The 25,332-nt window shown below is 48.4% G+C and overlaps 2 protein-coding genes across 9 annotated transcripts in view; one reads left to right on the forward strand and one right to left on the reverse strand.

Moving 5' to 3' along the window:
- Positions 1–2,070, reverse strand: part of DDX31 (DEAD-box helicase 31) — a 72,792-nt gene extending 70,722 nt beyond the window's left edge. Inside the window, exon 1 of one of the 4 annotated variants that reach the window (XM_078436314.2) lies at positions 1,496–2,070. In XM_078436314.2, coding sequence (XP_078292440.2) covers positions 1,496–1,594 — 99 coding nt within the window. In that variant the 5' untranslated portion in view covers positions 1,595–2,070. The remainder of the gene's footprint in view (positions 1–1,495) is intronic. The other 3 variants (XM_078436313.2, XM_078436315.2, XM_078436316.2) reach the window with 3 other exon arrangements.
- On the forward strand, positions 2,070–24,912 carry GTF3C4 (general transcription factor IIIC subunit 4). Of its 5 annotated transcripts, XR_009602725.3 has the most exons (6): positions 2,070–2,596; positions 9,425–11,242; positions 14,514–14,644; positions 16,613–16,701; positions 18,698–19,720; positions 23,426–24,912. XR_009602725.3 is itself a non-coding variant. In XM_060608270.3 (5 exons), exons 1-5 carry the CDS (start codon positions 2,240–2,242, stop codon positions 18,760–18,762), a joined length of 2,460 nt encoding a protein of 819 aa, XP_060464253.1. In that variant the 5' UTR covers positions 2,070–2,239; the 3' UTR covers positions 18,763–24,912. The 5 variants fall into 5 exon arrangements, 4 of the variants coding, with proteins under 4 accessions (XP_060464253.1, XP_060464254.1, XP_060464255.1 ...); XM_060608270.3 differs by having other exon boundaries at positions 18,698–24,912; XM_060608271.3 differs by lacking the exon at positions 18,698–19,720.
- Positions 24,913–25,332: the final 420 nt, after the last annotated feature.

The following is a 25,332-nucleotide window of genomic DNA, read 5'->3' on the forward strand; positions in this document are numbered from 1 at the left end:
CTCTGTGCTGACAGCTCGGAGCCTGGAGCCTGCTTCGGATTCTGGGTCTCCCTCTCTCTCTGCCCCTCCCCCGCTTGCACTCTGTCTCTCAAAAATAAACAAACATTAAAAAAAAAAGTTTGGGGATTTTTTTTTTTTTTTAAGATTTTATTTTTAAGTCATCTCTACACCCAATGTGGGGTTCGAATTTACAACCCCAAGATCGAGGGTCACACACTCCGACTGAGCCAGCCAGGCACTCGACAGTTTCAACAGTGCTTCCCACTTGTCACTAGGCTCCTGTATGGCACAAGCATCCCACTGGCCTCTGGATGTAGCGATTCCATGACTCAAAATGGTGCCAATACGACTTTACCTATCATTGGCATTTATCAAGTGCTTTTGTGGGCAAGAAAATACATAGGATCTTTACGTATATGATTTCATTTACTCCTCATAAATAACTTCATACGAGGTAGAAACTACGGTTCCCATTTTACGGGTGGGAAAAGTGAGGATCAGACCTCCCTGCAAGGTTACAACATCAGCCTGCTGCAAAGCTGGCTTCTAATCTCAGGTCTGTCCTACCCAGACCCCAGGGTCCCAGGGGCTCTTCGGTATTTCCCCTTCCTCCTCCCAGAAAAGTGGCTACCCCACTGGCTAGCTGAAAACTCCAATTCCCAAACGTCTAAATCCTAAAGCTTGATTATCACTGAAAAATCACCAAAGAGAAACCCTAATACCAACTCGAGGAATTTCAGCTTCAACACGTTGGATGAACTGACCTTCAGCAACCAATCCGTCAACGGAATCACCTGTTGCTTTTTGGAGAAAACACACACCTTCCTTGGCCCAAGGTCCTGTAACTTCCGACTCTACAAGGGGCTTTCTGCCCTGCAGCCCTCCTCTTTTCCAGGAGAGAAGTCAACCGTCCCAGAAACCAGTTTCCAGCTCTGGCTTGGTTGAAATTGAAGGCACCTTTCCCCTCCCTAGTGAGCGGAGTACACTGATGCTCCGTTATTCTCTCTCCCCACTGCCCGTGGATGAGAATCTAGGCCACTTTTGCAAGTTCATGACGAAAATCTCTAGTCTCCAGTCCTCGTTCCTGCAACAAACGACCCCTGGTTGAGGCAACGGTGGCTGAGACAAGTTACAAAGAGGCGAGGCTGGCAAGAGGCCGGGCGGGCACTCGCCCGGGTGTTAGGTCCTAACTTGGGGGGGGGGGGGCGACGGGATCCGCCGCTCACCCCTGCCACCCGCAGCCCGAGAGCCTGCGGGCGTCCCTCCACGCCCGCGCCGCTCCCTCCTGGGACATCCCCCCGCGGGGTGATGTTCCGGTCTCAGACACGTGCCCCTCTGCGACTCCTCCAGAATCTGCCAGGTAACCCGCTTCCCAACCACCGCCCCGGACTCCGGCGGCAGTTCCAAACCCTACCCAGCGGCGAGGCGGCCGCTCGCGAGGTGCGGCGGGCCGGGCCTCAGGTGCGGACGGCTCCGAAGCCGGGGCAGAACTCACCCGCCTCGCCTGGGCCCGGCGGGGTCCCGAGAGCGCCTCGGGGGCGGCGGCGGCCGGGGACTCGGCAGCGCGGAGGAGCAGCCCGCCGGCGGCGGCCATGGCGCGCGGCGAGGCGCGGGCGCGGGCGGGCGCGGCGGGACCGGGAGAACCGGGCTCGGCCCGGGCCCACGTGGGCGGCGCGCGAGGACCCCGCGCAGCTGCCCCGCCGGCTCCTGCGGCAGCGTCCCTTCCGGGTGCCGCGGCGGCCGCTGCGCGGGGAGTCCCTCGCGGCTCGGCCCGTGGCGGGCGATGCCACCGAACACTCTGGCGTTCGCGCTTGTGAAGTTCTTTGAGCGTCTCTGAGAGACCGGAGGCCGTGTGCCATCTTGCCAACGTTTCCTTCGTTTGCCGCCGCGCTACCGCTCCTTCAGCACTTCGGTGGTGCAGGAGGCCTCCACAGGGGCCTGGGGCTCGGCTGCCCTCGAGGCTCCCTGCCCTTCGGCCACTGCGGCCGAGTCCGGGCGCTTCTCGGTCCGGCCCGCCGAGGAGGCGCGCTTTCCAGACAGGCAGCGCCTTGGCCACCTGGCAGGGCTGGGTCGCCTAGCAACGGCGGGGTCCTTCCTGGCTCGGCGGCGCTCTGGGCCTGAGGGGAGAAAGCCGCTGCGGAGGGCGCTGGGGGCCGGCGGCGGCGGCGCAAGAGGCGGCAACGGGACGGCGGCGCGAGGTTGGCGCGCCCCGGGATCCGGCCTCTGCACTTGAGGGGAGATGAGCTCGGCTGACAAGGCCCGGGTGGGGCTCGCGGCCGACGGGCCTGCGCCGCCCGAGGAGGAGGAGGGCGAGGGGGGCGGCGAGGCGGGCGGGAAGGAGCCGGCTGCAGACGCGGCCCCCGGGCCCAGTGCCGCGTTCCGCTTCCTGGTGACTCGGCGGGAGCCGGCCGTGAAGCTGCAGTATGCGGTGAGCGGCTTGGAGCCGCTGGCCTGGTCCGAGGACCACCGCGTGTCCGTGTCCACGGCCCGCAGCATCGCTGTGCTGGAGCTCATCTGCGACGTGCACAACCCGGGCCAGGACCTGGTTATCCACCGCACGTCGGTGCCCGCCCCTCTCAACAGCTGCCTCCTCAAAGTAAGTCACCCCCTGGGCCCCAGCCCCGGGGTCTCCTCCTGCCGTGCTCCCGCGGCCGCGTTACGGGTCCCTGGGGGAATCTCGGCCTGCGCCTATTCCGGGGATTCCCCTCGTCGCGTCCAGAGTGGCCGGGGTTGCCGTTTTTTGGAAAACAAACAAAAAACCTCGCGGCCGTTTGCTCCCGGCTTTCCAGATCGCCCACCCCCTTCCGACACACACTCTCGTATCCCGGGAGCTCTCCTCCGAGCCAGGTCCTGCCTGCGGCCCTGCGTCTGCCCCACTGCTGGCGCTGATTACTCTCTGGTGCTTTCTGAGACTCCACCCCCTTTGACCCAACCCCAGACCTTGCCTCCACAGTTGCTCCCATTGTCTGGAATCGACTCCCCCGAGGCCCTCCGCTCGCTTTGTTTACGGTGACGTGCCCTCCTCTGGTGCCTCTTCAGCTCTGAAGAAAATTTGGTCCTTTTCAGGGTCTCGGCCGTCTTAGCCGACTTTTTCTATGGATGGTCCTTCTCACCTTGAGCCGCTGAGCACTTTCGGTTTTTTTTGTAGCTGAACATCTTTGGGATGTAGCATGAAAAGCCTCTGGAAGTAAATGCAGTTCTTAAACTTCAAGGTCTCTGTAGATTTAGTGCTTTCAGCTTCATACCAACTAAGTTTGCCTGCAGAACTTTCGGGTTCCTAGTTTTACTGTTGGGAGATCACTGTTTTCCAATTTGTTTTTGTTTTTGTTTTTGTTTTTGTTTTTTATTCCCCGAATAGGAAGTCTTATCGTTCATTAGTGGTTTCAAGTACAAAAACTTGCCCTGTTTCCTTTATAGATCTTTATGCCTAGATGTGGTCTATAAAACGTGTATTCCCTCATTCAGCAGATGTTTGAATAGCACCATGTATGGGCCTAGTGCTATCTAGGTTCTGGAAATAAAGCTGTGTACAAAACAAGGTCCCTGCCTTCATGGAGCTTACGTTCTTTGGCAAGTTGTGAACAGGCACTACAGAGAGTGATACGCACTGTAAAGATCTGTGTCTATGCCCAGAGAATGTATTTATGTGACTTTCGCATACAGGGTTTGGAAGCTTTCTCTGCACCACCAATTAAAAACACTTTTTTAATGTTTTATTTATTTTTGAGACAGAGAGACAGAGCATGAGCAGGGGAGGGGCAGAGAGAAAGAGGGAGACACAGAATCCGAAGCAGGCTCCGGGCTCCGAGCTGTCAGCACGGAGCCCGATGTGGGGCTCGAGCTCACAGACTGCGAGATCATGACCTGAGCCAAAGTCGGATGCTTAACCGACTGAGCCACCCAGGCGCCCCTGCACCACCAATTTTAAATATGAATCAGTCACTGTGCGTAGGGTGCAGGGAGCCCACACCCCCTTTTTTTTTTTTTTTTTTTTTTTAGCGTACTTGAAAGTTTTAAGCAAACAACATGTCATCGAGTTAGATCATTGGTAAACTGGGATGACTAAACCCTGTAAGATCTTGGAGAAGATACGAACAAATTAGTTCGAGTGTAAACAAATCAGGTAGACCCTGGTACTACTGTGAAATTGAGAAACAGGGAGGGAGGCAGAAGAAAGGGGCTTTAAAAGGTACATCCCTACTGTTTCTAAGGATGTGCATGTGCACATGAACTAGAGAAAACCTTAAGTGTGTGTGCCCAGCGTGACACAGATTGAATACTTTAGCAGAGAGAATTTAAAGACTGGAAGAAATAGGGAGGCATGTACATCGGGGAGTGTTATCTGCTGGTGAGTCTGAAGCAGTCCTGAAAGAACGTAGGATTTGGTTCAAAAGAGGAACATGGGAGAGGGGCCTCCAAACAACAGAATGAGCTGTCCATGTTCACACATAATTAAGTCGTGCATGTACTTAATTGTTTGTGTAAGTAATGGTGCGTCGACCGAGCTCTCCTAGGGAGGGAAATTGAGGTGAAGCCCATTAGGGAAGTTTGACGGTCTGAAGAAGTTGGCTTCACTCTAAGAAGCCCGAAGGGCTGTAACGGTTTCATAAACATGGACTGACCTGGGATGGTTCAGGAATATGAATCTGGTGGGCCCAGAATGCAGAAAATGATTGTTGGGGTCAGTATAAAATAGAGGTGAAGAGATTGGGCTTTGGTACAAAATAGCAAGATAGGACACTCTCAACAAGGGGGTTGCTAAAACCTGTGTTGTTTAGATTTTTTGGCAGATTAAATTAAATACATCTATGTACGTATGTATATGTGGATACACATATATGCACACACACACGTACAATCACTTAGTACAGGTCCCGACATGCTGTACTTAAAGTAATAAATGCAGTCATACAGGTATGAAGGAATACAGGTCTGGATTAATGCTGTAGCTATGGACATGAAGATATCCAGAATATTCTGATAAAAATTAGACTCTCGTTGGTTGCACAACTGTCTAACAAGTAAGAGCAAATCTTTTGTGTTCCTCTTGTAATTGATGGGTTGTCCAAAGTTAATTAGTGGCGTCTTCTCCTCCTGTACTGTTCTTTGGAATGCACATCACACAAACCATCCGTCAGCAGTCTTATTAGACTACGACCATTTGGTGAATGAATGCTGAGTTGTCCCTGAAATTCTGAAAGAGGCTTCTGTAGGGTAAATCCCTGGGGTATGATGGTAGGATTCTAAAGAAGTTGGTATCAGTACTTTGATGGCTCTACCCATTGGCAGTGCCTAAGGATTTAAATTGCTCAGTGCTGGGGCGCCTGGGTGGCTCAGTCGGTTCAGCGGCCGACTTGGGCTCAGGTCATGATCTCACGGTCCGTGAGTTCAAGCCCCACGTCGGGCTCTGTGCTGACAGCTCAGAGCCTGGAGCCTGCTTTGGATTCTGTGTCTCCCTCTCTCTGACTCTCCCCCAGTCATGCTCTGTCTCTCTGTCTCAAAAATAAACATTAAAAAAAAATTTAAATTGCTCAGTGGAGTCCAGCTTGCCTTTGCTCTGATTCAAAAGGTGGGCCAGTCTGCAGCCTGGATCAGTTTAAGGTATGGCACTGCTACAAGGCTAGATGCTGAGCTACTCTGGACCTTTTGCTCTATGACCCTTTATTTAGATTATGAATTTCTTTCAGGAACATATGCAGTTATATAATAGTTCAAATACTACCTGCTATTTGCAAGTTACTGTCCTGGGCACCGAGGTTGTATGATATAAAGGAAAATGCTAGAAGTGAATGATCTGAAAAAATAGAACTGGGATTTAAGAATAATTTGCGGGCTGCCTGGGTGGATCAGTTGGTTAAGCGTCCAACCTTTGTTTTTCACGATCTTGCAGTTTCATAGGTTTGAGCCTCCTGTCAGGCTCTGTGCTGACAGCGTGGAGCTTGCTTGGGATTCTCTCTCTCTCTCCCTCTCCCTCTCCCTCCCTCCCTCCCTCCCTCCCTCCCTCCCTCTCTCCCTCTCTCTCCCCTTCCCCCACTCTTGCTGTCTCTGTCTCTCAAGATAAACTTTACAAAAAGAACGATTTGCAATTTCTCTTCCCATTAGACTGCTGAGTTAGTGAATCATCATCTAGTTGGATACAATTGCAAATTCTAATGTTTGTATAACTAATTTTATTCTGTATGAATCGTTACGAGTATGAGAAAGTATTAACTCCACATTAAGTAACTATTGACTGTCTTTGGGATCCTATTCTTGCCTTCAAGAGGCTTCCTGTTGAGTAACTTCAAGTGAATTTCTATTCATTAGGTACTTACAAAGGAATTAGCTAGTAGCAGTAATAGTGGCCAGCTGGGAACAGGATGGTATATAATTAAATGATTGGCTGGGTGTGGTCCTCTGGGAGCTGGGCTCCTCTCTGTGGTGTGTGTTCCTTGAGCATCTGGCTGCATGTTTTCATTTGATGGCTGGTTTTGTGAGTTGGAGACTTCCTCGTAGGGACAGCGTACTCATTCAAACTCATACACACGAAACCGCATGGGCTTTCTCCATTGGTTGAGAACCAAGCTGCTCTCTCTCCTCTCAAGAGTTCTTCCTACAGTGAGTGGGACCAAGAGTTGCTTTGATTTCATCCTCTGCTGCTAAGTTTACTTTTAGTTCTTTAGTAGCTTTTATTTGTAGCAAATCTACCTATTCTAACAGTTATTGCTTCGCTTACAGTATTACAAGGTTTGTGAATGACTTTACCTCTTCCCTTCATTTGGTGGACAACTTTATATCTGCATTTTGCACCCTTTTATTAGGTCTCATTAACACTTAATCCTGAGAGAGTATTTGTCGTCATCATAGCTAACATTTATTGAGCATTTGTTAGTAGATGCTTTATGGGCATCTGATTGGCTCAGTCAGTAGAGATTCTTTTGATTGATTGATTCAGAGAGAGGGAGGGAGAGAATCTTACAGAGATTCCATACCCACAACTGTGAGATCATGAGTCAGGATTAACTGTGCCGCCCGTTGCCCCAGTCAGTAGAGACTCTTGATCACCCAAAAAAAAAAAAAAAAGGCGCTTTACATCTTTATTTGTACTTCCTAACTCTGTGAGACTCGTATTATTGTTCTCTGTTTATAAATGAGAAAATTAGGGCCAGAAGTTTTAAGCAATTTGTGCAAGGTCACAAAGCTATGTGATAGAGCCAGGATTTGAACCCAGGTAGTCTTGGCCTCATAGCACAGATTTTTCAATCGTTATGTTGTGCTTCATTCTGCCATATTTCAAATTTTATTTACCCATACAAAGCTCTGGGCTCTGGCTAGCATTATTTTATCAACAGGCTAGCCAGCTACACTTCCGTTTAATTGGAGTTTCCAGTCTGCATTTCTCCAGCATGTTCATAAATGTATCCAAGAGGCTACCTTAAACGCCTTTCTAAATCATGATTCCAGAGTATTCTTTAGGATAATAAAGGAGGACATCACCCAAAAAAAGTTGTGTTGTTTAAAAAAAAATAAAACAATGGGGTGCCCAGGTGGCTCAGTCGGTTAAGCGTCCGACTTTGGCTCAGGTCATGATCTCACCATCCGTGAGTTCAAGCCCCGCATCGGGCTCTGTGCTGACAGCTCGGAGCCTGGAGCCTGCTTCCGATTCTGTGTCTCCCTCTCTCTCTGGCCTTTCCCCTCTCGAGCTCTGTCTGTCTCTTTCTCTCTCTCTCTCTGTCTCAAAAATAAATAAACATTAAAAAAAAATTTTTAAAAACAAAACAAAAACTCTAGGTAAGGCTCTCAGTAGCTCCTTGGCCAAGGCATCTAACGTGCTCCTGAGACTCTTCAGAGTGAGATGCTGTGTAGCAAACAGCGTTCCCAGGACTTGGCCACACAGCCGTACTTCAAGGGACAGTTTAGGGGGTGGTGTTGTTCGTAACACACTTTAGGAAAAGTTAGTCGTCTAATTCATTTGGTGGACAACGTGGTATCTACCTTTCTATGCTTATTTATTGTGTCATGTAGCAGTTTCGACAGAAAATAAGATTAGATTTTTCTGGTTATCCAGTGCTGGTTTCTAATGATCCCTTCTGTCTACACAAACCTTTTATTTGTTAGTAATTGAAGAATTTTATTCCCCAGCGGACTGAATGGTCTGCGATTGTTACCCATTTACTGTTTAGGGGATACTTTAAAACTGTTAATTGCACTCTGGTTTTCTGACACGTTCCCAGTTCAAACTTGACCGAGGACTAGTTAGTGGTTTGGAGTGCAACATCTTCCAAGTTTTTCCTGTGTCCTGGAGTGTAATTCCTCTGGGTTTGGGGACTTAAACTCATTTAAAGTGACTTTTATTAGGTCTATGTATGTCTTAGGCTTGAATTCCTTTGTAATCATCTAATAACTACCCTTTCCAATTTGAAGATCAGCCTCTAGGTAAAAGGAGATTGTCACTAAATCTGAAAGATTCTTCTTTCTTTCTCTGGATCCATTTCCCTGAAGACAGTGGGGTCAAGTCCTTTCCTCTTCCTGCCTCACATATCCACAGAAAGCACAGTTCAGTTGACTCCTGCTTTGTTTTGTTCTAGCCTTCCTGGCTCTGAACCACTCTCTTTTGGTCATTTATCTCTTCCTTTGTCTTTAATGTCCCTTTAAAATCTCTGTTAAGAACTTGTAGCCAAACAGCTAAGCACTAAATAAATAGCACCACTGATATATGTCACAAACTCGGAGAAGGGAGTGATGGGTGAAAGCCAGAATGATCTCAGAAGGCTTCAGAGAGAGAATTAGATCTGGTGGGATGGATGGGATTTAGATAGGAAAACAGCATTCCAGAGAAGGGGCCAAGGGAGGCAGAGGACGGAATATTCAAGGAATGGCAAGTAGTCTAACCAGAGTGGACATTATTCTATAGAAACAGTGGATGTAGCAGTTGGAGTTGGCTTTCGGCATAGTTTCTGGATGAAATTTTAGATAGAACCTAAAGCTGGCGTTTGTATCACAAAAAAATTGTAAAAACCCAAATATCCAATTGTATCAAAGACGTATATGGGTATGTGTTTTCATGAATATGTAACGTGTTTATGGTTTTGTGAGTAGTTCAGCTGCGTGCTCTAAATGCTTTAAAGATCAAGTACGTTGCTGTTATGGCCGTTATTTATGGCAGTTCTAAAAAGAATGTGGGAGCCAGGCTATGAATCATGGCAACATTTATTCTGACTCTTAAAACAAAAATCTTTATTTCTTGAGTAAGTACTCACTTTCAGACACGCACTTGATCTTTTAAATGTATGTCTTTCAAAATTAAGAGAATCGATACAAACTTCTGTATATGCGAACGTGACCTAGTCGACGCTGATGAATCACTCAGTACCCTAAGTAATGTAAATATATTCCTCTTAGAGTGAAATATTTATCTGATAGTTTTTATATCTCTTACTTTCAGGTTGGCTCTAAAGCAGAAGTTGCTGAGTGTAAGGAGAAGTTTGCCACCTCGAAAGACCCCACAGTCAGCCAGACTTTCATGTTGGATAGGGTGTTCAACCCTGAGGGGAAGGCTTTGCCGCCGATGAGGGGATTCAAATATACTAGCTGGTCCCCCATGGGCTGTGATGCAAATGGCAGGTGCCTCTTGGCGGCACTGACCATGGACAATCGCCTGACCATCCAGGCTAACCTCAACAGACTCCAGTGGGTCCAGCTGGTCGACCTGACAGAGATTTATGGAGAACGTCTCTACGAGACCAGTTACAGGCTCTCTAAAAATGAGGCTCCGGAAGGGAATCTCGGGGACTTCGCGGAGTTTCAGAGGAGACACAGCATGCAGACTCCGGTCAGGATGGAGTGGTCGGGCATCTGCACCACTCAGCAGGTCAAGCATAACAACGAGTGCCGGGACGTAGGCAGCGTGCTCCTGGCGGTCCTCTTTGAGAACGGTGACATTGCCGTGTGGCAGTTTCAGCTGCCCTTCGTAGGGAAGGAATCCATCTCATCGTGCAACACGATCGAGTCCGGAATCAACTCTCCTAGTGTTTTGTTTTGGTGGGAATATGAGCACAATAATCGGAAAATGAGCGGCCTTATCGTGGGGAGCGCTTTCGGACCCGTAAAAATCCTGCCCGTCAATCTCAAAGCAGTTAAAGGCTATTTCACTCTAAGGCAGCCTGTTGTCTTGTGGAAAGAGATGGACCAGTTGCCAGTGCACAGCATTAAATGCGTCCCGCTCTATCACCCTTACCAGAAGTGTAGTTGTAGCTTGGTGGTGGCAGCAAGAGGATCCTACGTGTTTTGGTGTCTTCTTCTGATCTCCAAAGCAGGCCTCAATGTTCACAATTCCCACGTCACAGGCCTTCACTCGCTGCCGATCGTCTCCATGACTGCGGACAAGCAGAACGGGACGGTGTACACTTGTTCCAGTGACGGGAAGGTGAGGCAGCTGATTCCCATTTTCACAGATGTGGCGTTAAAGTTTGAACACCAGCTAATTAAACTCTCGGATGTGTTTGGCTCCGTGAGGACGCACGGGATAGCGGTGAGCCCCTGCGGCGCGTACCTGGCCGTCATTACGACCGAGGGCATGGTCAACGGCCTCCACCCCGTTAACAAAAACTACCAGGTCCAGTTCGTAACTCTCAAAACCTTTGAAGAGGCAGCTGCTCAGCTCCTGGAGTCTTCCGTTCAGAATCTCTTCAAGCAGGTTGATTTAATAGATCTGGTTCGCTGGAAGATTTTAAAAGATAAACACATCCCGCAGTTTTTACAAGAAGCTTTGGAAAAAAAGATCGAAAGCAGTGGGGCCACGTATTTTTGGCGTTTCAAACTGTTCCTCTTGAGGATTTTGTATCAGTCGATGCAGAAAACCCCTTCAGAAGCATTATGGAAACCGTCCCACGAGGACTCCAAAATCTTACTCGTTGACTCCCCTGGGATGGGCAATGCCGAGGAGGAACAAGAGGAAGGCACTTCCAGACAGGCCAGTAGGCAGGGCCTTCAGGAGAGGAGCAGAGAGGGCGATCCCGAGGACCCCATCGACGACTCACTGACCCCTGGAGACGCCGGGGGCCGGGAGCCGATGGAAGAGAAGCTCCTGGAGATCCAAGGGAAGATCGAAGGCGTGGAAATGCACTTGACCAGGGAGCACATGAAGCGGGTCTTAGGAGAAGTGTACCTGCACACCTGGATCACAGAGAACACGAGCATCCCCACCAGGGGCCTCTGCAACTTTCTGATGTCTGACGAGGAGTACGATGACCGCACGGCACGGGTAGGTGTTTCTAGCGGAAGCACGAGAACGGTAAGAGGTCTACTTTCTGCATGAGGGAGAAGTGGCCTAAACCAATTCCTAACCCAACTTTGACTTCGATATTTTGTAAGGAGTTGATTGGCGTGAGGTGCAGGAGAATAAATAGGAAACGTGGATTAATGCAGAGGACATTTGCAAATCGTACAAAAAACATTTCGATGCTTCCTCCCACCGCAGCCTGATGGATAAGCAAGGTTTGCGGGCTGAGATCCCCCGGCTGTGGATGAGCCGGAGGAGGCTTCGTTTAGCGAGTCGTATGTGACTGGGCAGTGACAGCAGGGCAAATGTGACCCCCTGCTTGCTTCCCTCCCTGTTTGCAGAAGGTTCTGGGGTTGGGAGACGGGGCGGCGGTGGCCGCACAGGGACTGCGCACATTTGGGAAGACTTGACGAGGCCTTTTGATGTAGTCAAGAAGGGCATGTCAAGTAAGCAAATTATTACTCGTAATGTTTACTTTTACAAAAACTGGGCTTAATCTGTATGTTGGTTTAGAAGCATCTTAGAGCCTTATCCGAAACGTATTCCACAGAATTCAAGTTCCCTGATAGAACGATAGGGTTACATTCTGTCCTCCACTTAGAGGCTCCCAGTGTACCTTATCCTTTTGATGGTTCTGGGAATTCCTGCAGAGAAGAAACCCTTTGACTTTGTGTACTTCATTGTTACCCTGACATCAGGGAACCTTTCTTTGTGAAGTAATAGCTGCTAAAATCCTGAAGAACTTTTGTTTCAAGGAATATACTTTATACTAACGTATTCAGAACTACAAAAGCCCGCGCTCCTTTTTACTCTTTAGACTGACACTTCTTCTCACTGCCCAGAGTCTTAAAATTGAAGGCAATAGGGGCACCCGGGTGGCTCAGTCGGTTAAGCACCTGACTCTTGATGTCAGCTCAGGTCATGATCTCACGGTTAGTGAGTTCACACCCCGCATCAGCACGGAGCCTGCCTGGGATCTTCTCTCTCCCTCTGCGCCCCTTGCGTGCACGGTTTCTCTCGAAATAAATAAATAAACTTAAATAAAATAAAATCGAAGGTAGTAAATTCAGGTATCTTCATGCCTAATGTTAAACCACTCACAAATTACTTGCTGCATTTTCTTGTTGGAAAGTGTGCATATCCACCCCGAAATTATTACGCCTAGGATATCTACAGTAAAATCTCAAGAGTAGTTACAATGTACTGTTCATGTAACTGATTTTTCATCTCCGAAAGTCCGCTCTTAAAAAGTATTCCATTGTGCTCCCAATTGCGAATTGCGAGGAAGTTTTCTGGACCTAGCAGGAGTGTTACAAGAGTCGGTGAAAGATTAACAAAACATTTTAGGAAGTACGTGGTGGAAGTTGGTGTTCATAGTTTAGGTAATTGTCCAGGTGGGCAATGAGCACAGGAAACTACTGGCATAGTCACGTGTTTCCAACAGAGCCAGGGGAAAGGAGGGAAGATAGCACCTCTGTTATCGGTAAAACTGAGTTTTGATTAGAAACGCTGCATTTCAGGGCACCCGGGGGGCTCAGTCGGTTGAGCGTCCGACTTCGGCTCAGGTCATGATCTCGCGGTTCGTGAGTTCAAGCCCCGCGTCGGGCTCTGCGCTGACAGCTCAGAGCCTGGAGCCTGCTTTGGATTCTGTGTCTCCCTCTCTCTCTGCCCCTCCGCTGCTCCAGCTCTGTTTCTCTCTCTGTCAAGAGTAAATAAGCATTAAAAAAAATTAAACACTACATTTCATGTCTTTAAAAAAATCCCACTATATACATGAAACGAACCTTTTCAAACCTAGCGCATTGATCTAGTAATTACAAATTGTTTCTGAGATCCTCAGCCTGATATGTTGGTGTAGTTAAGACTATCACTGCCACCCGCCACCCCCAGCATTTTTAGGTATTTTTCCCCCTAATTGTTCTTGCCTGTAACCTACTAATACTACAGCTACATTGTGCGTATGTTTGTGATATAGATTATATACATCAATGTGCTTTATGCATAAAAAGGGTAAGAATTCTTGTCCTCCCAAGAATAAGTATTTGCCCCTTGGAAGGAACAGTATCTCCCCCATTGGGAATGTAGGAGTTACACTAATACAGTTGGGCTTGCACAATCAAGGCTAGTGAGAACAAACGTGGAAGCACTTCTTCCTTGTGTACAACTGGAGTGCGTCTCTCCTGAAGGAGTCCGGAGTAGGTTTTGTCATACCACCGTCAGCGTGTTTGACCTGTCCGGAAAAGAAGGGGGGGGTGGTTGTTGCTGCATAAGGGACCATAAATTAGAATTCTTAAGGCTGAAAAACCTAGAAAGCCAAAAGGTAACGGGCTTTAGATTTGTAAATTACGTACTGAGTAGGTCAGACACCCTTTGGAGCTGTTAAGATACCCTTCAGAACTTCAGAGAGCTAATTTTAGCGAGTGGCTGAATGTGAGTTCTTCTGCCAGAACTTAAGTGTAAATGGATTAAAAAGCTTGAAGGACCTTATCTCCTAGTAAGATGAGGAAGTTCTAAAGGCTCGTTGTATCCATGCCTGCAAAAGATGTAGCCACTGAAGGCTTTTTTTCAACAAAGTAATGAAGTAGATACCTTTTTTTAGACTTTGATTTTTCCTGTGCTATGATCCTAAGGAAGCAGAGAAAAGCCGAAATAGGGACCAGCTCTAGAGCCTGTGCTGTCAACCTCTCCACGGGGGGCCCAGTGGTTCACAGATGACAGGCTGCTAGATCAGATTGGTCATGGGTCTTGGGGCTATCAGAAAGGGAAATGATTATTTTTTAATCCTGCTTATACGTTGTAAGCCTGTCTTAAAAGAACGGACATTTGTACAATCTTACAAAGTTAGCATTTCACAGAATACTTCACCCGTAGACTTTATGCTTTCCCTTCTTAAGTCATTATAAAGAATAGCTAAATACTTTGTCTTCTAACAGAACTCTGAATTCCTGGTTTCAGAAGCTGCTAAAACAAGGCAAGTGGTAAGATTTTGATTTTCGGAACAGTTTTTTCTTTAGTGGCTAGCGTTCACCCTGTTACCCGAGGGTCCCTCGATGAATTTAGTTTACTCAGCTAGTCAGCACGTGGAGAAGGCCTGGCTTCGTCACGTTCAGACACCATGAGCGGCCTGCGTGGAAATGCCGATCTCCCGTCCATACGGCATACGTTTTCCTTCCTCCACTGGGTCAGTAGGCTTTTTCTTTGACAAGTCTTACACTCACCCCACTAAACATTGCCGACTGCTTTGTCTCATTAGGTGCTGATTGGACACATCTCAAAGAAGATGAACAAACAGACCTTCCCTGAGCACTGTAGTTTGTGTAAAGAGATCTTGCCATTCACAGATCGCAAACAGGCAGTCTGCTCCAATGGCCACATCTGGCTCCGGTAAGCCATTGTAAGCCAGCCCCTGCTTTGTGCACCTCTTCCAGGTTTGTGCCGCACCGAGCGCGGTAAAGTGTGTGTCTAAAACATGTCGCCCTGCCACTCGGTTGGAGAAAAGCCACTACCAAAAAACCAGGCATAGACTTTTTTCATCGGTCTTACTAAGGCCAGACGCTCTCTAAAGACCATGTTTTTACCGCCTGACGTACAGAGGGCTTTCTTTATTTTGGCGATACGGTTTTCCTTTGAAGGAGCATTAAAATTGTAAAGTATTACAAAAGTAGTATCTGTTAAAGTTAGTGGAATATAAAAGAGGTCGTGCACTCGTTTGGGTCTGACTTTATGCTGAAAGGTGGAAGTCTTCCTGCTCTCACTGGAAGAGGGCATCTTGGCGTGCTCAAATCCGACAGACCCGTGAGCCGCGTTCGACCCCGGGCGTCACTCCCCGGCCTGCTCCTTGAAGCGCCCGCGTCTCCCGGCTTCCTGGACACCATCCTCCCTGGTTTCCTTCCGGCCTCTGACGCTTCGTTCTTACTGTCTTTGCTGATTCTGCTTCGTCCCCTGGAGATCCATCCTGGACCTGCTTCTCCTTTGTCAGCACTTCCCCGGCGGTCACACACCGCCTGTCCGCGGGTGACTTAAACGGAGAGAGCTTTAGCCTGAATCTCTCCCCCGAAAGCCAGACTTTCGTGTCCGACCACCTGTGCAGTGTCTGTGTTTGGACGTTTAACAGGCGTTTCCAGTTTGCATCCAGCCTGTTCCCACTGCCTCCGCCTCCCCAGTCCTGGTGAGGACACCATCCTCCCTTGCCAGGGTGACATAGTTATCTCCCAGCAGGTGTCCCCACCTCCTCCCACGCCCTCCGGTCTGTCGTCAGTGTGGCCATGATTGTGATCCCACTGAGACTTCATCCCTTCATGTCACCCCTCTCTCCGCTCAGAACTCTCCAGAGGCCGCCCATTTGGGATGAGTAGACCCCAAAACCCCTTTAGTGACCAAGACTGCACAGCCTGGCCCCCATCCCCTCTCTGACCTCCTCTCCTGTGCTTCTCCACCTCGCTTGCTTCGCTCCAGCCCACTGGCCTCACTGCTCCTCAGGCACACAAGGCACCCCTCGTCCTCTGGGATGTCTGCACGGCCATTCTCGCTGCCTGGCAATGCTCTTCTGACCGGTGTCCGCGTGGCTTCCTCAGGCCTTCCTTTCTCGGGTAGGCCTTTTTCCTGGCCACGCTACCTGGAACCGTAACCCCTGCTGGCGTCCCCTGCCTCCTGGTTTTCCTGTCGCTCTTCCTTGCCTTGTCGTCCTCCCTAGCAGTCACCGCCTCTTCATAGACGTTTACCGTTTGCTTCTCCCTCTCGTCTGGGATACAAAGCTCCATGAGGACGGGGAATTTTGTGTCCACAGCTGTTCCTAGAACAATGCCTGGTCCTTGGTAGGTACCCGTTCCGCCTGCCCTTTGTAGCCTGGTCCCGATGGGTGTTTAGCGAGTGGTCACAGGACAGGGCCGAACCTGGGGACGTCTCTTCACGTCCCGTCTGTCTGCACCATTAACTTTGTCTTCTGTACCTTTCAGGTTTTCCCCATTGTACTGTCACATCCTTAAACACAGTGCTTAGATCTAATCTTCAAAATCACATACGAGAATAATTTGCCATATGATACCTGATCGTCTTTTTTAACATGTCAGAAATTCAAAATATGGACAGGTATGGACAGAGTAAACTCTTTCCCAGTGACGCAAACGGCCAACAAGAAGTGGCAGCGACTGGACTGGAAGCTTTGTATGTCTTGGCTCAGCAACCTGCCCCTGAGTGGGGACCCTCACTAAGGGTGGGGCAGCGCAGGTGTGCAGAGGGCTACCTTGTGGCCATGCGCGTGAGCACCGTTTACGTGCTTTACTTGGTTAGCGGATGGTTTTACGGGAACTGTGTGGCGAGTTGCTCCTGACGATCCAGTCTGTATTCTCTCAGGTGCTTCTTAACCTACCAGTCCTGCCAGAGTCTGATCTACAGAAGGTGTTTGCTCCATGACAGCATCGCCCGCCACCCAGCTCCAGAAGGTGAGTGCTTGCCCAGCCTTGGGAGGGTGGCACTGACTCAGCTCGGGTCAGGCTCCGCCCTGCAGCATCTTAGGCCACTAGGGACCGTCAGTCAGCAGGCTCATTCTGCTCTTTGCAGTATTATCGTGAAACCACAACTAATGAAAAAATGGTAACTGGAATATGTCACGTGGAAGGATATAGTTACTGCATGTTGGTGTGTGAGTAGGGCTGCAGTTTGCTGTTCCGTTACTGCAAACAAATTATTCATTCAGAAAAACGTCAGAGCTTGTGTTAGGTGGCACGTGTAGATTATATTCGGGTGGAGATTCTACAAATGATGAGGTATACGAAGACAGCATTGCTAAGCCAGAATATTCGGTATGTGCTTGGACTCATTCTTCTAAAAGCCATGACGGGATTTTCCTGGTTAGCCTGTATTCTCTTTCCTGATGGGCCCAGTGACAAAGCCCACATTTCTGAGATGATGAGTTGGAAGTAAGATCATAGAAGCGGGCAAGGAATTAGTGACTTAAATAGTCACATGAACGTCAGATTCATGACCCAAAGCTCATTCACGTCACATCGCACTCTAACCAAAAAGGCTAACTAGACATAAGCGTATATAATTATCTACATGTTTGGGGGAAATTTGTGGTCTTGATGAACTAAAACAAAACATTCTCCACAAAACTATGCCCTTTTTCTTGACTTTTACTCCGAACTGGCTAACGTTTCATTCTGAGAAGTTGGTGTGCTGGCAGCTTGTGTTCTTTTTAAGTTGTTACTATGGAACAACTATGGAAAATGTAGCCACATACAAAAGTAGAGAGTATAATAAATCCTCATGTAGCCATCATTCAGAAATTGTCAGCTTGTGCCTTTTTTTTTTTTTTTTTTTTTTTTTTTTTTATGTTTATTTATTTTGAGACAGAGAAAGTGTGAGCGAGGGAGGTGCAGAGAGGGAGGATCCCAAGCGAGGCTCCACACTGTCAGCACAGAGCCCGATGCGGGGCTCGATCTCACAGACTGGGAGATCACGACCTGAACCCAAATCAAGAGTGGGACGCTTAACCGACTGAGCCCCCCAGGCACCCCAGCTCGTGGCTTTTTGTTCTTTCATCTGTAGTCCCCCATTCGCTTTCCTCCTCTTACTGCGTTATTTTGAAACAAATTGGAGGGAACTTTAAACACTCACTGCAGTTGAGAATTGGTATGTTTAGACAGGAAATCAGGAAAAGATTGAGACAAATCAAAGAAACAAATACACCTGCCAAATTGACCTTGAGTTGAGCTACATACAGCTTGAGGAAGAACGAGAATCTGTGGGTCTGGAGAGCAGTCGTACAATAAAGCACTTACAGATTAGGGGAGTTTTTAAAGAGGGAGACGGTGTTGAGCCAGTGTGGTCATGCTTTTTTCCAAGTAATACATTAAAAAAAAATACCATTACTGTAATTTTATAAAAGGATATCTTAGGGGCATCTGGGCGGCTCAGTCATTTAAGTGTCCGACTTCAGCTCAGGTCATGATCTCGCGGTTCGTGGGTTCGAGCCCCGCGTCGGGCTCTGTGCTGATGTCTCGGAGCCTGGAACCTGCTTCACATTCTGTGTCTCCCTCTCTCTGCCCCTCCCTCGCTTGTGCGCTCTTTCTCTCTCTCTCTCTCTCTCTCTCTCTCAAAGATAAATAAACATTAAAAAAATTTAGCATTAACAGTGTACTAAGGCTATGTTCCCAGAACAGAGTACAGTCCCGTCCTTGAACTGAGTAAGTTTAGCTGTATGAATCATTCATTCATTACCCTTCTCTTCCTGTTCCGTCATAGAGGGATGAAAATGTCATCGCACACTTAGCTTTGGGAGGCACAGATCTAGTCCAGCTGGTGTAGGATGTTGGCGCGAGGTGCTCTGAGGACGCAGGGCCGGGACCAGGCCTCTTGTGCGTTCACGCTGTCCGGCCAGGCCTCGGCCCACCCGCTCCGAAGCCGACACTCAACGCCACTTGTCTTCCTTTGCAGATCCTGACTGGATTAAGAGGTTACTGCAAAGCCCTTGCCCTTTCTGCGATTCTCCCGTCTTCTGAACGTCAGCGGTGGGAAGATGGGAAGGGCACGTACTCTGTTACAGAAAATGCCCTCTGGCTTGAAGACGTAGGACGCGCTGGCTGATCCCGGCCTTCGGGTGGCGAGGCTCTCTCTAGGAGTGTAGATGGGGCCCTGGGAACTCATTTCTGAAGCACGGTCTCTGTCTCCGGGGACTAAGGGATTTCTTTAAAACAACTGAATGCAGAGATTTTAAGTCATTCTGAGATGAACATTAGCCCCCCGCCTCCTCACCCAGTGAGGAACACGTACTTTTCAAGTGTTTTGACTGAAGCAGTTTGAACAACAAGAATGCCCTATCATCTCTGGGAACAGAACGATCTCTTCTAGAGAGTCGGGGTAAGGGCCTCGCTGGACCAAGTTGGGCTTAACGCTTGCCTTGGTGCCGAGCTGCTCCAGAGAGCCTAAGCGCGTGGTGCATGGTACACGGTATTCCGGCACACGTTAAAAGTGTCGGAAACAGCACAGGGTCCTGATGCTTTGTTCCGAACAAACAGCCACAGATCTGTATCCCGAGGATTCCTGTTTCTCGTGCATATTGAAACCATTCTCACAGAACTGGATTTTTAAGAGGTTGAAGCCAAGACTAAAGTTGGCTTTAATGTGTCAAAAGGTCAGGTGATTCTCCTAAGTTAATAATTGTGACTTATTTTTAGTGAGCTCCCATGTTAGCTCCCTTTGTCCTTAATATGTAAAGGACATCTGGTATTCCCGTTCGCCCGTGACACCTCCCTGCTTCAGACTGACTGTCACAGCCTACGTGAGATTTTTGTACATAGAAGAAAAAGAGTATTTTCTCCTTAAAACTTGGAGTGTTTTTAATGTTGACATGTCCAGACATTTCATTGATATCCAGTATGAGAACGTGCAGTCCATCTAAAGACTTCCAGGAAACTTCCAGAAAGCAGTGGGCAGCCCAGACGTGCTCTGGTGCCACAGGTGTGTGCGGCTCAGTTGACGGGGGCCTGGGAATTTCTTCTCAGTATAAAGGTCCTTGGTATTTGTAATACTGGTATTTTCCTCTGGGCTGTTAAGAGGAGATGTTAGACATTAATTGGCCTTAAAATTTAAAACTAAAGACGGACATTCAGGAATTACAGTGTTGCCAGATTACAGAATAAGTGTCCTAGGGATTGGTGCTAATCAACAGGACTGCGATGCCCACAGCTCGAAATGGTGCGTATTTCCGGGAAGTTGGATAGGAAATACAAAATGTGAAATTGTCACTTCTGTCACATGCTGTCTGGCCTTTATCCTGACATTTATTCCTGCCTTTCTTGTGATTGCTCAGAGAAAGACATCTTGTCCTCGCTTCAGAAACACTTGCTGTTTGGACGAGATGCCCCCGGACGCCCCCCACGCCACTGCATTCTTGCCCCTCCGCTCGCATGTTGAGAGCCAAGAGCCCTCCAGAGACGCTTCCAGTCTGCTTTGAAATGTCTTTTGTTTCCTGTTCTAGCTTTGTCTCCTGTGTTCAAATCTGTATTTTCTGGAGTCTTCTGCTTATCTTTCTCCTCTTGGTGACTTCAAGAGTAGTGTTGATCCAGATGCCCGTGTCCGGCATGTTAAGTTGATTTTCAGGAAAGAATCAGGCGGCATTAAGGTCGTGGGTGGGTGACACAGCTCAGAAGGCGGTGTGGCTGTGGTCGTTTGTGCCTGTAGCTGTTTGACGTGACCGCAAATAGGAGGGTAAAGATTGAGATCATGTCAAGGAATTATTGCAGTTTTCATAATCCTGGGATGCTTAGTTTCGCATATTTTTGGTTCCAACCAGGGTCAGTGTTCAATTTGTTCCGATTGGGGACTTCTGTGCTGCTGCCTTTTAACACTTACATTAAGTTTTCATTTAAAACAGTTGTACGTTTGGGGGGAATTTAACTCTTGGGAGTTAACTAGAAGGGTCTCCCAAATTATTTTGTGTGTCTACGTAGGAATAAGCATGGCAACTGTTGGGCTAGAACCTGGCTTGTCTCTGCGCGCGACTAGGCCTGGGGGCATCCTTCAGATTCTGAAGCCCACCCGACCCCTGCTCGGCCCGCGTTTCTGCGTGGAGCTGGGCGGTCTCCCCCTCTTCCACACCCACCCCCTCAGCCACGGAGGCTGGTGTGAGCTCGTGGCAGCATCACAAACGCAGTCCGCTTCCGACTTCACAAAGAGTCAGAGCCCCTGATGACAGAGCGCCGGGCAGTGGGACCCTGGGAACGCAGCGGTGACCCCTGGAGTCTCCCGGCTCGTTGTCTCTCGCGGCTTAAACTTGTCGTGCCCTCCGTGCTTCCTCACATCCGCCTGATCTGGTTAGTGGATTTTGAGTTTCTCTCGGCTGTCACTGTAACAACCGTTTCAGAAGCGGCAGAAACGGTAGAAGCCACGGTGTCGCGCTGCTTGGGAGCACGGGGGCAAAGACTGTGTGCAGTTAGGCCTTTTCAGCTACAACACGTTGCATTCGGGAGTCTGATAGCCACACCTGGATCGCGCTCTTTCCGCCTGGGGTTAATTTGTCCCCGTTACTCTAGATTAGAAATTGATAGCTTGTTATGCTCGAGATTCATTCTGAGATCCTCGTGTGTCCACCACCCAGACTTCACGCAGCCTCTGCCTACTATTATATCTGCCAGAACTACCAATTATTTTTCAGTGTCAGGACTTATTAGAACCACTGGTGAAGCGTGTGGTTGAGTGTGACATTTTTCTGCCTCTCTCTTAAGAAGTTTTTGGGAATGTTAATGTTGAAACGTGCGGGTTGGACCTGTTAGCGAGTGTCGCGGGTTAATCAGGTGAATGGAACGTTAAAGGGTAGTAATGGAATATTGAAATATATTCTGTTGTAACTACAACACTATCAGCTAAGAAGCAGAAGAAGTTGGTGGTTATTGGTGCTTGTCACGGGGAGTTTTATGGAACACCTGCTCCGCTTGCAACAGTCAAACCGCTTCCGAGTTTAGTGACTTTACCGCAGGAATTCACGCCACCGGTCCAGGTCCAGAGCCTTCTTGTTCCTGATTCCTCTCTCTTGCCTGTCCTTCCTCTTGATTTCCCTTCCTCTGGTTTTCTCAGCTTTAGGACACGTCCAGAGCTAGCAGATTTCATGCTTGAAAGAACGACAGATCAGTGGTAAAATCTGTACAAATTAAATCACACGGTAGGTCTCCCTTCCCAGAAGAGACGGCATCACACGGTGACTTCTTTCTAAGGCTAACAGTGTTAGTTGTTAGCTTGGTAAACCGTATCTGGTTTTCTTCGAAACTCTTGGTTATTTCCGTGGCAGAGTGCTCAGCAGCTCCTGGCTGGGCTTTGGGGTAGAGTCTGCTAAATGTTAGGTCCTTACTCTACCCACCCCCGTCCCCAAGCCAATATTGTCCTGACAAGCAGAACTTCTGGTGACGCCAAGCCGAACGGGTTTTATGAGAAGTCAGCCGGCCTAAGTTTTTCCAAGGGAAAGATCTATTCTGCCCTTTTTTTTTTTTTTAAAGAGATTGGGTGGTGAAAACAGCCAATAGGCAGAGAAATGAATGAATGTCTTAATGTTAGCCCCCCGTGGACCCTTGAGGGCGTCCGCGTGGCTCCCGTGATCAATCACGAACACACCTTTCTGCTCACACGCTCCCAAGTGTGTCCGTGGAGTTGCACAGTTTGGTGAGGCTCCAGCGTGTCTCAAGAATCTAACCTCGTCCCTCAAGGTTGTCGGTTTTACGGGTGCCTGTAAAAGATCTAACTGCGGTGACTTGTTTTCATGTTAGTCCTTAGTGGAAGCATGCACAGCTTCGAGCGGAGTAGGTGTGTGTCTCAGGTCTGATAGTTATTAAACTTCAAACCGCTCTTTCTTGAGGCGAAGAAAGGTTTGGGGAGTTATGATCTTCACATTTGCTAAGATGATACCTGCTATTTAAAGTGATCACGGGGCACTTGGGTGGCTCAGTCGGTTTAGTGCCCGGCTCTCTGATTTCCGCTCAGGCCATGATCTGACGGTTCATAGGATCGAGCCCCACATCGGGCCCTGTACCAACAGCGCGGAGCCTGCTTGGGATTCTGTCTCCCTCTCTTTCCCTTCCCCGCTCTCTGTCTCTTCCTCTCTCTCTCAAAATAAAAAACGTTAAAAAAACTTTTTAAGTGATTACAGAGCATGTGAAATCTGACTGTCCTTAAGTGGAATTAAGTCAAATTTGCAAAATACAGAGTTGTTTCTAATGGTCTGAAATACTATAGCGTCACTGTCCTGATGAAACAGTGGGGTTTTTCAGACGACTGGGCACTCGTTTCCCAGGTGCTGCTGTAGATCAGTATCAAGCCTTCTAGCCAGGCTGAGTCTGGTAGGCAGGCTGCGGCCTCCCTCTGCAAATGTGCTCTGTGTTAGAGCAGGGCTGCTTCTGAAAACTTGCTGTGGAAACCAATCAGTTTAAGGGGCGAATGGCTGTTAAAAAAAATATGCTATAAAGAAGTTATTCCTTTTAGAATATGACTGCTTCTCCCTCAGTGTCTTTATCTGATTAGGTGACTCAGCTTTTCTTACCTTGCTTTTTTTTTGAGTTATAATTATACTCGGGGTGGGGCGGGTCTTAATATACAACCTGAGGTCCCAGTCGGTGAATGAGTTTATTCAGGGCAGGATTGTTCAGATGGCCAACACGGCGGTGCCATTCGTTCCAGGCTGGGCGGGAGCTGAAAAGGCGGCAAGATGATGCCCGCCTCCCTACACGGTACAGGTGGAGCCCGTCCAGGTGAGCTGCCGTAACTGGGCCGGGGAGGTTCATTTAAAGTTCGGCACTCTAAATCTTGTTCGTTTCCATGGTAAAAATCTGCTTCCCTAGCCTTCACGACATCCCCTTACTCTCGCAGAAAGATCCCGTAAGGTGGTCAGGCTGGACCCCGGAAGAGGTGGCAAAATGGCTACGAGACACTTTCGTGCTTTATCGGTTTTACGTTTGGCGACCAGACTGCTGGGGTGTCGCGCGCTTTGGTCTGGGTGCTAATGCAAAATTAAAAGCAAAAATGGGTTATTATGGCTTCTTCAGGACTTTGACTCAGATTTGTACTTTACGAAAGGAACATGAATATCAAACCTGTTTATACAGAAACAAGACCGCATAGAAAAATTAGTGTGTTGTGTATAGTGATACATAGTTTATGTTTACCCAATGCCTGTGCTAATCTTCGTGCTCAGCTTTGAATTATATGTATGTTCACATAGGACTTTTTTTTTTTTTTAATGAAAAGAACAGGCATCTAAAATCTTCAGGTTATGGAGAGAGAGTTTCTCAGTGCTTACCATCTGGTTGGGTGGTGTGGTTTCGACTTTTGGCATTTAAAGGAAACTTTAAGAACAGGAACACCTTTGGCCTGGAATACCCCGCATCCAGAAACATTAGTTGCTTCTCTGCACTGTATATATGTACATAGTGTTCATGATTAGATTGTAAGCTCCTCAAGGGCAGGGACCGTCTGCTTCATCTTGGTAGTTCCTGCAGCACCTAATGTCAAGTGCCTTGCACGGAGTAGGTGCTCCTGATGCGTAGGATGAGTCACTTCCTGCCACCTTCAAGACGGAGCATGGTTCCCTTTTTCCAGCGCGTTCAGAACTGCAAAGACTGCCGACCCGAAGAGGGCCAGAGTCCCACTTGGGTTCTAACTGGGCTTCCTGGGTTGAACCAGGCCATGCCATATCATCAGCACTCGTTCGCCGCCTTTTCCTGAAGATCATATCCCAGTGTCCTGAGCTTTTATTTAATACTAGGGCAAAGGTTGCCGGGACAAGTTTGAAGTGGAGAAGAGCGGAGAAAAAACAAAGAGGAGGTTGTGGAGGGTGTGTTGTCGGCATACAGCCCTGCGGGGCAGTCTTTCTTTAGTCACTGCTGAAGAAGGAAAACCTAACAGGTACTCGTTTCCTTTACCGGTCAGCTGGTTGGCCGGTTTTGCAGTTAATGAAAGATGGTTGGTTTTTAGCTTTTTCCCACTTTGGACGCCCCTCAGTTGCTCGTATGCTTCTAGTAAAGTTGCTGTGAATATCCGGTGCTGTACATAACGGCAGTTTTGTAAATGTGGAACGACCTCGAACATGTGGTGTTTTGTATGCAGAGCCGCAGTATTATCTTGGCCACTTTTTTATTCAAAATAAATAAATAACAGAATTGTTTGTATATTGTGTGCATACTTTGTCAGGTTCACGTGGTTTGTAGCAAAGTCTAGAAACCTCCTCAGGCCCAGCACCATCACCAGCAGCGGTAAGTAATGCCCAGGCACGAGCAGAGGAGGAGGCAAGAGCCGTGGGTGTTAAAGAAACGCCGGTAGCAAGTACGGCAGAATCCATTCAGTGTGCCTTTGGTTTATTCCAGAAAAAGGTACGAGGAACGTAAGAGGAAGCAATCAGAGCTTCGGTGTGGCGTGGGACACCGTATGTCCTCGGCGACGTCAGCTACGTAGGACCTGGTGAGTTTGTAAACGAAGTTCTGATTGCAGGATTTCGGCAGCGACAAACTCGTAACTCAGAGCCCTGCCGAGAGCAAAGCGAGAGACGGAACAGGATGAGAAAATGAATGACCCTCCTCAAAGTAAGAGTA

The sequence above is a fragment of the Panthera onca genome, chromosome D4, assembly GCF_046562875.1.
Source record: "Panthera onca isolate mPanOnc1 chromosome D4, mPanOnc1 haplotype 2, whole genome shotgun sequence".
NCBI lineage: Eukaryota > Metazoa > Chordata > Mammalia > Carnivora > Felidae > Panthera > Panthera onca.

Bases quoted from the DNA above. Each gene is read 5' to 3' on its own strand.
- GTF3C4 (XM_060608270.3), top strand. From the start codon at position 2,240: ATGAGCTCGGCTGACAAGGCCCGGGTGGGGCTCGCGGCCGACGGGCCT. The intron at 14,645-16,612 runs GTAAGCCATTGT...GTATTCTCTCAG, and splicing joins AATGGCCACATCTGGCTCCG to GTGCTTCTTAACCTACCAGT. The intron at 16,702-18,697 runs GTGAGTGCTTGC...CTTCCTTTGCAG, and splicing joins CCGCCACCCAGCTCCAGAAG to ATCCTGACTGGATTAAGAGG.